We start from the raw sequence: 12500 nt of genomic DNA, 5'->3' as shown, positions 1-12500 counted from the left end.
CTTAGGGACAAGCTGACAGAGATGGGAGTAGATTCATACCTGGTGGCATGGATCGTGGACTATCTTATAGACAGACCTCAGTATGTGCGTCTCGGGAACTGCAAGTCTGACATTGTGGTCAGCAGCACAGGAGCACCGCAGGGGACTGTACTTTCTCTGGTCCTGTTCAGCCTATATACATCGGACTTCCAATACAACTCGGAGTCCGGCTACGTGCAAAAGTTCGCTGACAACACTGCTATCGTGGGCTGCATCAGGAATGAGCAGGAAGAGGAGTATAGGAACCTAATCAAGGACTTTGTTAAATGATGCGACTCAAACAACCTACAACTGAACACCAGCAAAACCAAGGAGCTGGTGGTGGATTTTAGGAAGACCAGGCCCCTCATGCACCCGTGATCATCAGAGGTGACTGTGTGCAGAGGGTACAGACCTATAAATACCTGGGAGTGCAGCTGGATGATAAATTGGACTGGACTGCCAATACTGATGCTCTGTGCAAGACAGGACAGAGCTGACTATATAGCAATAAGATGCTGCGGATGTTCTATTAGATGGTTGTGGCAAGCGCCCTCTTCTACGCGGTGGTGTGCTGGGGAGGGACACCTCACGCCTGGACAAACTGGTGAAGAAGGCAGGCTCTATTGTAGACACGGAGCTGGACAGTTTGACATCCATGGCAGAGTGACGGGCGCTAAGCAGGCTCCTGTCAATCATGGAGAATCCACTGCATCCACTGAACAGTATCATCTCCAGACAGAGGAGCAGCTTCAGCGACAGACTGCTGTCACTGTCCTGCTCCACTGACAGACTGAGGAGATCGTTCCTCCCCGACACTATGCAACTCATCAATTCCATCCTTAAACTTTAACATTATACAAAGTTACTGTCTGTTATACCTGCATTTTTATCACTCTTTAATATTGTTTTTTTTTTATCAACATGCTGCTTCTGGAGTATGAATTTCCCCTTGGGATTAATAAAGTATCTATTTATCTGTTGAAAATTGTTAAATTGGAATAATTTTGTAGCTCCTTTAACAAAACTGTAAATCAGGCCTGCCCCATTTCATTTGGGATGTGTTTACCTTAATGGAGGTATATGGATGCCATTCCATATTATGTCTTAGGTGACACTTCCTCCCATAGCAGGTCAGTACCTGACAAATATTGCATAACCCAGCAGTGGTGGGTTCAATGCAGAAAAATGATACCTGAAAAGTTGATGGGCTGCCTGGCCATTGTAGGCCACACTCATACAGAACATTTATAGTCTTGTATGAAAATGTGCTATATAAATAAATGTTGTTGTTGTTGTTGTTGTATCAGCCGATGTCAGTCAGTCAGTCATTTATTTTCCAACCCGCTATATCCTAACACAGGGTCACGGGGGTCTGCTGGAGCCAAACCCAGCCAACACAGGGTGCAAGGCAGGAACAAATCCCGGGCAGGGAGCCAGCCCACCGCAGGACACACACACACACACACCCACACACCAAGCATGCACTAGGGACAACACCAATGCACCTAACCTGCATGTCTTTGGACTGTGGGAGGAAACCGGAGCACCTGGAGAAAACCCATGCAGACATGGGGAGAACATGCAAACTCCACAAAGGGAGGACTTGGGAAGCGTACCCAGGTCTCCTTACTCCGAGGCAGCAGCGCTACCACAGTGCCACTGTGCTGCCCTATCAACCAATGTATAAAAATAACTTATTTGGACATATGGAAAAAGCTCAAACCCAATACAGACAGTAATGAGGTAAGGAGCTGATCCCAAATACCTGAGGCTGGATATGACATCATTGTTCACAAAACAAAAAAAATTGATCTTATAAAAGGCATGCATTAGGGAGGCATGGTAGCAGAGTGATGAGTGCTACCCACCTCACAGGATCCTAGTCCCAGTCTGGTTGCTGTAGAGTTTACATGTCATTTTTTTCCTCAGGGTTCTCGAGTCTTTCTCCCTAATCTCAAAGATATTGGTGTTCATTTACTTTTGATTCTAAGTAGATCCAGTGTGCTCTTCAAGTGCTGTCTGCTACCTGCTGCCCAGTTCTGTTACAATCAAGTGACCCTATAGGTGAATACAATGTGTGAGTGCGTGTGTGTGAATAAGTTTGTTCTTTTTCAGACGAAAGGAGCTAAAGTGTTTCCACGCAGGCGTGAGGTGGGAATGAACTTGGATAGACACCAATAAAGTGCACAGCAGACTCTTGGACTCTCCCACACCCATGCTTTTTCACACCTGGCCAATTTAGAGTAACCTTTTGTCAAGAGTGTCAATTTTGTGCTTATTTCCCTGGAATATAAGTAGCAGCCTGAACACCCACATTGAAACGAGGAGAACATACAGATACCATAGTGACAAGACTTCAACTCAGTATGCTAGAACCAATGATAAGTATTACACTGGCTATTTTTCTTGTGTGATCTATGATTTAACATAGTATAACATAACATTTTCAAAGTGTTCTTTTGATGCTCTTGTAGTAATGTATGCTTTGTTCTGAGATTTTTCAGGTAAGGAAGAGAAGTATCACAGTAAGGTAGTTCTACTCACTAATGACGGCATCGGTGATTGGACACATTCTTCATTAGCTTGTGCAAATAAGAATTTCACTGTATAGCTATAAACCAAGACGAACTTAATCAAATTTGGGGCTGGCAGCATTGGGAATAAATTATAAAGGCAGATCTGTATGAGGTGCTAGGTTATCACAGAGGACACTCATGTTGGGCCAGTTTTCAGTCACCCAAGAACATAATTCATGTGCTTTTCAAGATGCGGGAGGAAAACTGGAGTAATTGGACGGAAAAAGCATGTGATGTATGTGTAACGTTAACGTCAACACACAGACAGCGACCGGGAGTGGGCATCAACAGTACTGAACACTGTGACACTGTGCTGTCGTTAACAATTGTCTGTAACAATAGCAGTAGGTTTAAATGGTGAAATCACTCAAATTAAGAACCATACCTGCTTCAAGTGGCATGCAGCCCTGTTGCGGTACAGTACAGCCCCAACCTTCTTGTCTTTGCAGAGCTGGAGAGCCTTGGTGTAGGACTGAATAGCATTGGTATAGTCATTAGCCTGGAAGTATTTGTTGCCTTCATCTTTGAGTTGGATTGGATCTTCCATCTAAATTCAGTAAGGTCATGAACATGTTAGATTATTGCCAATACACAAAAGTGAGAAATTTTATTTTCAAGTATGAAACTGCATTCTGAACACCTTTACAAAGCCTTATTAATATCTACAGTATTGTCATGGCTGAACTTTGTTTCCTTATAAAGACTCAGTGTCTGTCAATGGATGAATAATCACCTTTCAGTAGACCTGGAGTGCTGACTGAGTACATTTTAATGAAAAAGGTGAGTCCTATTTTGTAACAATGAACTCAGTGATTCAAGGGCCAGAAGGCCTTACAGACAGTAAGAAAACACTGTTCTGTGAAAAATCATACTGTATCATAATACATGCACCCATAAAACTTAGTTTCAAGGAGTGTTAATAAAGTCACAAAAGGTCATCCATCGCTAATTCAATTGGATTCTGTAAGATTTGGTTTAAATCTTTTTGCATGCACGAGTATACAATAATGAAGAAAGCTAAACATTTCATGTTTTCTTACCTTTCTTTTTCAGTCTGGTGAAATGACTCTGGTCTCCTGCAGAGAGCCGGGTGAAACTGCTCAAGCACATGTTATCTCACACTTTACTTTAAATGCTGGGTGTCATACCTTATTTGGGCAGTGCTGGAGTGCCAACTGTGTCCTATCACTGATAGACGGACAGCCAGGAAGCTTGGGGGAGGCCAGCTGTTCGAATTCATCTGATATGCAATTTCTGCATTACATACACACTTTATACAATTGCAAGCAGATACAAAAATCTGTATACTTACTTTGTAAATAAAAGGGAATTCCTCTAGGTTATTTGAATCAGTGTGCCAGTGCCGCTTAACAGAGAAAACCAAACAGTTTCGGGTGCTAAGATTTGTCCCCAGGGGCTGTCCTGCACCATATATATCTCAATGAACTGGGCAGCAGTTAAGGAGTGGGTTGGTCCAAAAGAGTATGGGGGGATTTGAATCAGCATAAGGCAGAAGTATACTTTTGTAATCATTACACATGATAAAATATAGAAAGGGCTGCATATAATAAAATTTAGCTCAATCAATGCACCCTGTATCTTCAATAGTTTGAGGACATAATAAATGCATCTTAAATATTACTATGAGTAAGCACCCCTGTATAAATTGGTGAACTCCCATTCTGACTTTTAAGGACTAGTCTTGACAGCTGAGAATCTGACAACAAATGTTTTGGTTACCATTTGGGGAGTAAGTACTGCCAGTAGTGCTAGTAACTTCTAGAAAGTAGCTTCCTGCTGGCTGTCTAGTCTCCAGCAAAGTCTCAAGCATTTGTTTGCTTAGGTATTTCTAGAACATTTGTTGCTGATTGCCTTACTCAAGACGGTACATTCTGTGCTTGGTTTTAATGTGGATCTAAGAAATGGAAGATTTTGCACTGTGAATTTCAAACAAGTGATATTTTACATTGTATGAGAAATTGTCTTTGAATAATTTAGGTATTTTCCAAAATAGCAATCAATTCAAATCCACAAAAAAGGAAAAATGAAGTCATAAAAATGCAGATAAAAGTGAGAAAAGAGTAATGGAAAACCAAAGAAAAAAGTCAGTCTATCAATGCAAATTAATAATGTTCCGTGTGTCACTGTGGGCTATATATTTAATATATGACATATTTTGACAAGTACATATACATACTGTATGTCTGTGATAAGTTTGAATATTTGTAGCTGGAAATCCACAAAGACAGCAAGTGAATCATGTATCTTAAAATAGTTTTTATTCGAAAACTTTCGATTCCTACCAGGAATAGACATCAGAGGAAAATGATTCATTTGCTCCCTTTACAGTTACATATATAATTTTTTTTTCCCCATAGGTCAAATGATGAGTCAAAGTGAATCCAACAGTAAATGGGGTGCTGTTTGGGCAAAACTCTGTTTAATTCTAACAAAAAGAAAAAATTCAAACAAAACACACCTTTTAATTGACCTTGTGGCGTTTTCACAGATTCCCTCTCCAGTGTGGTCAAGTCCAAATGAGACACCACCTTCTAGGAGCATCTCTCCTTTATATGCATGCGTGGCAGAGGATTGCCTTCTAGACTTACCTAAGGTTTGTGGTACCACCCAGGGATGAGAAGGCACGCTGTCGCTAACAGTCTTGTCTCCTTTTTCCCTCGAAGCCTCGAGAAATCACCCCATGAGGGCAACAGAGCCAAAGAAGCCCCTCTCCATAATATCTGAGAATGTTATGTGATGTTATAATGAGTGTGGTTTTAGACTTAAATGTAGTCTTAAATCTTGGAGTGTGGTTCAAAGTAGAACCATCCTTTGATTACCATATCACCTCAGCTGACAGTCCCCACCTCTGCTGAAAAAGCCCCTCAGGCTTGAAAATGAAGGGTGGGGCTCAGATGCTTTATGCTTAGATTATCCTCTTGTTTTACATGATAAGGACACCAACCAAAGGTTAAGCATTACTCGCTGTTCTTTATCCATTTTCATAACACACCATATCCACTGCAATGTTACAGGCAGCCACAGTTGTCTTGCATGCTAGCCCTGGTACAGACCTACTATGACAACATTTAAACAGAAAGTGCACCTACATCCACTCATAGTTGGTCTATCTAGAGCAAAAAAATTAGATGAAAATACATATTTTAAAGGTGTCAGTGACCACATTGTCTATAAAATACATATCAAGAGAATCAAAGCCAGAATGAAAAATGAGCGCAAGTTGTTGGGCCCATGAGACAGAAGGTTTCGTCTCAGTATTTACAATTACGTATGTAAGTTCTCTTCAGCATCTGAAACATGTTTAATCCTCTATGTGGTTTTTAGAAATAAATACTTCTTTTCACCTCCTAAATTGTAATAAGCGGGTTCTGGAAATAGACAGAGGCATGTGTGGATATACTGTACTATAAGTAACCATCTAAACACTGTGGAATGAAACACCTTTTATTCTCAAAATCTGATATTGTTAATCACTTTATAAATCTCACTGAGAATTGCAAACTAATTTTGACACATTAAATGGTATTAGAGAGACAGGCTATGGTCTTGGACTGTAAACAGCATGACAGCCTTCACTATCAGTTCAATTCAGTAACCAATTTAAAACCGGGTGGAAGGAAGAAGAGTTGTACTACCTTTAACACAATGTTTCTGCTCCTGTTCCCAGGGACAAAAATCTCCCCTCTGACAACTAGTGTTATTGCATTTACAGTAATCCCTCGCTATATCGCGCTTCGCCTTTCGCGGATCACTCCATCGCGGATTTTATATGTAAGCATATTTAAATATATATCGCGGATTTTTTGCTGGTTCGCGGATTTCTGCGGACAATGGGTATTTTAATTTCTGGTACATGCTTCCTCAGTTGGTTTGCCCAGTTGATTTCATACAAGGGATGCTATTGGCAGATGGCTGAGAAGCTATCCAACTTACTTTTCTCCGTCTCTGTCTTGCGCTGACTTTCTCTGATCCTGACGTAGAGGGATTGAGCAGGGGGGCTGTTCGCAAACCTAGACGATACGGACGCTCGTCTAAAAATGCTGAAAGATTATCTTCACGTTGCTACCTTCTGTGCAAGCTGCTTCCTGAAGCGACATGCTGCACAGTGCTTCGCATACTTAAAAGCTCGAAGGGCACGTATTGATTTGTGCTTGTTTGTTTTTCTCTGGCTCTCTCTCTCTCTCTCTCTCTCTCTGCTCCTGACGGAGGGGGTGTGAGCTGCCGCCTTCAACAGCTTTGTGCCGCGGTGCTTCGCATACTTAAAAGCTAAACAGCACCATTGATTTGTTTGCTTTTTTTTCTCTATCTCTCTGACATCTGCTCCTGACTTGAAGAGGAAGATATGTTTGCATTCTTTTAATTGTGAGACGGAACTGTCATCTCTGTCTTGTCATGGAGCACAGTTTAAACTTTTGAAAAAGAGACAAATGTTTGTTTGCAGTGTTTGAATAACGTTCCTGTCTCTCTACAACCTCCTGTGTTTCTGCGCAAATCTGTGACCCAGGCATGACAATATAAAAATAACCATATAAACATATGGTTTCTACTTTGCGGATTTTCTTATTTCGCGGGTGGCTCTGGAACGCAACCCCCGCGATGGAGGAGGGATTACTGTACTCCACCCTGTTTCCACACTTTCCAAAAAAGAAGTCAGCATCAGTTGACCTATTAGAATCTATCTATCCCCTCTCATCAGAGGTGACTGTGTGCAGAGGGTGCAGACCTATAAATACCTGGGAGTGCAGCTGGATGATAAATTGGACTGGACTGCCAATACTGATGCTCTGTGTAAGAAAGGACAGAGCCGACTATACTTCCTTAGAAGGCTGGCATCCTTCAACATCTGCAATAAGATGCTGCAGATGTTCTATCAGACGGTTGTGGCAAGCGCCCTCCTCTACGCGGTGGTGTGCTGGGGAGGCAGCATAAAGAAGAGGGACGCCTCGCGCCTGGACAAACTGGTGAGGAAGGCAGGCTCTATTGTAGGCATGGAGCTGGACAGTTTCACATCTGTGGCAGAGCAACGGGCACTGAGCAGGCTCCTGTCAATCATGGAGAATCCATTGCATCCACTAAACAGTATCATCTCCAGACAGAGGAGCAGCTTCAGCAAGAGACTTCTGTCACTGTCTTGCTCCACTGACAGACTGAGGAGATCGTTCCTCCCCCACCCTATGCGACTCTTCAATTCCACCTGGGGGGGTAAACGTTAACATTATACAAAGATATTGTCTGTCTGCTTTACCTCACTGTTTAATTTAATATTGTTCTTTATCAGTATGCTGCTGCTGGAGTATGTGAATTTCCCCTTGGGATTAATAAAGTATCCTATTGGAATGTAGTTAAATCCCTGACATATTTTCCCATCACACTCAGTAATCTCTTTTCCAGACGTGACACTGGTCTCCCTATTTAGCCTTGCCCTTGCCTGCCGGATGTTCACTGAGACCTACAAGTCTCTTTACACCTCTTAATGCTCAAACGTATTGTCCTAAACTGAATACAGAGTGTCTGTCATATATTTATTTAAAATGCAATTCTTGAGTTCGTCTTAAAAATCCGTGGTCTTTATGGTTGAATCTCATTTGCTCATAGATCTGTACCTGAATGGGGGGGGTGGTCGCTTATGCAGATAAACAGGTGTATTGATAATGAAAGGATGTGAACCCCTGCTGTCACACAGAGATGCTACATTACATGGGACTTTTCCAAGTAATTCTGTTAATTGAAAGTTTACATTACCATATATTTACATATTCCCTTTTTTAAATTTACAGTTAGTTTTTGTTGAATTCTGCCTGATGTTTCCCAAAACAATAAGTGGCTTAGGATTTTACTATTAAATATATTTTAAAATGTATTTTGTTATATAGAAGTTCCATATTATAAAAAGACTTATTACCTGCTAAAGACATTATAATAGACTTGAATGTTTTGAGAATTTTCCCCAAAAATGGGGGGAACATACAAATAGTGTGAAATATGCATGTTCTCTCATAGGTACCTCTGAAGAATTCAGTTTTCTTGTGATGTCCAAGAATATGCTGTGAATAAAGTAGACTGGTGACTGTAATTTGTCCTTTCATAATTTTATCGGTCTCCTTATTGGTGTATGCCCTATTGTGGACAGTTATCCCATCCAGAGTGTCTTCCTGTCTCATATCCTTTTCATGACAGCATAAGGGTGAATCGTAGGATGTTGATACTGTAAATGCAAGTATGTTAGGTCCACTTTCTATACACATCTGGTTGTTGTAGTAGTAGTAGTATTTACCTCATGAAATTATTGTCCTGTCAACCTTTATTGTACATGGTGCCTTCCAATAGTAGGTTATATTCCAAGGTGCAAGCTATAGAATAATCCATCCATCCATCCTCTTCCGCTTATCCGAGGTCGGGTCGCGGGGGCAGCAGAGATGCCCAGACTTCCCTCTCCCCGGCCACTTCTTCTAGCTCTTCCGGGAGAATCCCGAGGCGTTCCCAGGCCAGCCGGGAGACATAGTCCCTCCAGCGTGTCCTGGGTCTTCCCCGGGGCCTCCTCCCGGTTGGACGTGCCCGGAACACCTCACCAGGGAGGCGTCCAGGAGGCATCCTGATCAGATGCCCGAGCCACCTCATCTGACTCCTCTCGATGCGGAGGAGCAGCGGCTCTACTCTGAGCCCCTCCCGGATGACTGAGCTTCTCACCCTATCTTTAAGGGAGAGCCCAGACACCCTGCGGAGGAAACTCATTTCAGCCACTTGTATTCGCGATCTCGTTCTTTCGGTCACTACCCATAGCTCATGACCATAGGTGAGGGTAGGAACATAGATCGACCGATAAATTGAGAGCTTTGCCTTACGGCTCAGCTCCTTTTTCACCACGACAGACCGATGCAGAGCCCGCATCACTGCGGACGCCGCACCGATCAACCTGTCGATCTCACGCTCCGTTCATCCCTCACTCATGAACAAGACCCCGAGATACTTGAACTCCTCCACTTGAAGCAGGATCTCGCTCCCAACACTGAGAGGGCACTCCACCCTTTTCCGGCTGAGGACCATGGTCTCGGATTTGGAGGAGCTGATTCCCATCCCAGCCGCTTCACACTCGGCTGCGAAACCGATCCAGAGAGAGCTGAAGATCACGGCCTGATGAAGCAAACAGGACAACATCATCTGCAAAAAGCAGTGACCCAATCCTGAGTCCACCAAACCGGACCCCCTCAACACCCTGACTGCGCCTAGAAATTCTGTCCATAAAAGTTATGAACAGAATCGGTGACAATGGGCAGCCCTGGCAGAGTCCAACTCTCACTGGAAACGGGTTCGACTTACTGCCGGTAATGCAGACCAAGCTCTGACACCGGTTGTACAGGGACCGAACAGCCCTTATCAAGGGGTCCGGTACTCCATACTCCCGGAGCACCTCCCACAGGATTCCCCGAGGGACACGGTCGAACGCCTTTTCCAAGTCCACAAAACACATGTAGACTGGTTGGGCGAACTCCCATGCACCCTCCAGGACCCTGCTAAGGGTGTAGAGCTGGTCCACTGTTCCGTGACCAGGACGAAAACCACACTGTTCCTCCTGAATCCGAGGTTCGACTATCCGACGGACCCTCCTCTCCAGAACCCCCCGAATAGACTTTTTCAGGGAGGCTGAGGAGTGTGATCCCTCTGTAGTTGGAACACACCCTCCGGTCCCTCTTCTTAAAGAGGGGGACCACCACCCCCAGTCTGCCAATCCAGAGGCACTGTCCCTGATGTCCATGCGATGTTGTAGAGACGTGTCAACCAAGACAGCCCTACAACACCCAGAGCCTTTAGGAACTCCGGGCGTATCTCATCCACCCCCGGGGCCCTCCCACCAAGGAGTTTTTTGACCACCTCGGTGACCTCAGTCCCAGAGATGGGGGAGCCCACCTCCGAGTCCCCAGGCTCTGCTTCCTCATTGGAAGGCATGTTATTGGGATTGAGGAGGTCTTCGAAGTATTCCCCCCACCGACCCACAACGTCCCGAGTCGAGGTCAGCAGCACACCATCCCCACCATATACAGTGTTGACACTGCACTGCTTCCCCCTCCTGAGACGCCGGACGGTGGACCAGAATCTCCTCGAAGCCATCCGAAAGTCGTTCTCCATGGTCTCCCCAAACTCCTCCCATGCCCGAGTTTTTGCCTCAGCAACCACCGAAGCTGCATTCCGCTTGGCCTGCCGGTACCTATTAGCTGCCTCCAGAGTCCCACAGGACAAAAGGGACCGGTAGGACTCCTTCTTCAGCTTGACGGCATCCCTCACCGCCGGTGTCCACCAACAGGTTCGGGGATTGCCGCCACGACAGGCACCGACCACCTTACGGCCACAGCTCCGGTCAGCCGCCTCAACAATAGAGGCACGGAACATGGCCCATTCGGACTCAATGTCCCCCACCTCCCTCGGGACATGGTCAAAGTTCTGCCGGAGGTGGGAGTTGAAGCTACTTCTGACAGGGGGCTTTGCCAGATGTTCCCAGCAGACCCTCACAACACGTTTGGGCCTACCAGGCCTGACCGGCATCCTCCCCCACCATCGAAGCCAACTCACCACCAGGTGGTGATCAGTTGACAGCTCCGCCTCTCTCTTTACCCATGTGGCCGCAAGTCTGACGACACGACCACAAAGTCGATCATCGAACTGAGGCCTAGGGTGTCCTGGTGCCAAGTGCACATATGAACACCCCTATGCTTGAACATGGTGTTCGTTATGGACAATCCGTGACGAGCACAGAAGTCCAATAACAAAACACCACTCGGGTTCAGATCAGGGGGGCCATTCCTCCCAATCACGCCCTTCCAGGTCTCACTGTCATTGCCCACGTGAGCATTGAAGTCTCCCAGCAGTACGAGGGAGTCCCCAGATGGTATGCCCTCTAACACCCCCTCCAGGGACTCCAAAAAGGGTGGGTACTCCGAACTGCTCTTCGGTGCATACGCACAAACAACAGTTAGGACCCATCCCCCCACCCGAAGGCGGAGGGAGGCTACCCTCTCGTCTACTGGGGTAAACCCCAATGTACAGGCTCCAAGTCGGGGGGCAATAAGTATACCCACACCCGCTCGGCGCCTCTCACCGGGGGCAACTCCAGAGTGGTAGAGAGTCCAGCCCCTCTCAAGGAGATTGGTTCCAGAGTCCAAGCTGTGCGTCGAGGTGAGCCCGACTATATCTAGCCGGAACCTCTCAACCTCACGCACAAGCTCAGGCTCCTTCCCCTTCAGAGAGGTGACATTCCACGTCCCAAGAGCCAGCTTCTATAGCCGAGGATCGGACCGCCAAGGTCCCCGCCTTCGGCCACCACCCAACTCACACTGCACCCGACCTCCTTGGCCCCTCCCATAGGTGGTGAGCCCATGGGAAGGGGGACCCACGTTGCCTCTTCGGGCTGTGCCCGGCCGAGCCCCATGGGTGGAAGCCTGGCCACCAGGCGCTCGCCATTGAGCCCCACCTCCAGGCCTGGCTCCAGAGGGGGGCCCGGTGACTCGCGTCCGGGCGAGGGAAAACGGCGTCCAAATTTTTTATTCGTATATTATTTTTATAGAATAATAGTATTCATAAATGTATATTACATATAGTGGGAGCACCGATAGGTTAAGTGGCCCTTTCAGGCTCATACAGCGAGCAGCAGGTCTGACTTGAATAGACAGCCTTGTGGTTATAGTCCATTTCCTCAGCTACTGGGCCACACTGCCTCTGACATTTGTACAAGATCCGTAAGACTAAAAAAATAGTGAAAACACAATATATCTGTAGCACAGAATGGATAGCGGCAAGCAGTAGGACGTTATGGCTTCTGTGCTGAGTTAGCCTATGGAACAGTAGACTGAAACTGACTACTCAGTCCATCACTGTCACGTCCTACATCTG

At 45.6% G+C, this 12500-nt stretch overlaps 1 protein-coding gene across 3 annotated transcripts in view; it reads right to left on the bottom strand.

Annotated features, from left to right (window-relative positions):
• The window catches only part of unc45b (unc-45 myosin chaperone B), a 61642-nt gene extending 57609 nt beyond the window's left edge, over nucleotides 1-4033 (bottom strand). Inside the window, exons 1-2 of one of the 3 annotated variants that reach the window (XM_028805377.2) lie at nucleotides 3910-4033; nucleotides 2983-3144 (exon numbers count right to left, since the gene is read on the bottom strand). In XM_028805377.2, coding sequence (XP_028661210.1) covers nucleotides 2983-3144 — 162 coding nt within the window. In that variant the 5' untranslated portion in view covers nucleotides 3910-4033. The other 2 variants (XM_051929666.1, XM_028805376.2) reach the window with 2 other exon arrangements.
• Between the last annotated feature and the right edge of the window lie 8467 nt (nucleotides 4034-12500).

This window comes from Erpetoichthys calabaricus, chromosome 7 (genome assembly GCF_900747795.2).
Source record: "Erpetoichthys calabaricus chromosome 7, fErpCal1.3, whole genome shotgun sequence".
Classification (NCBI taxonomy): domain Eukaryota; kingdom Metazoa; phylum Chordata; class Cladistia; order Polypteriformes; family Polypteridae; genus Erpetoichthys; species Erpetoichthys calabaricus.
Note: the sequence above shows the minus strand (reverse complement) of the source record. Positions and strands in the feature narration are given on the sequence as shown.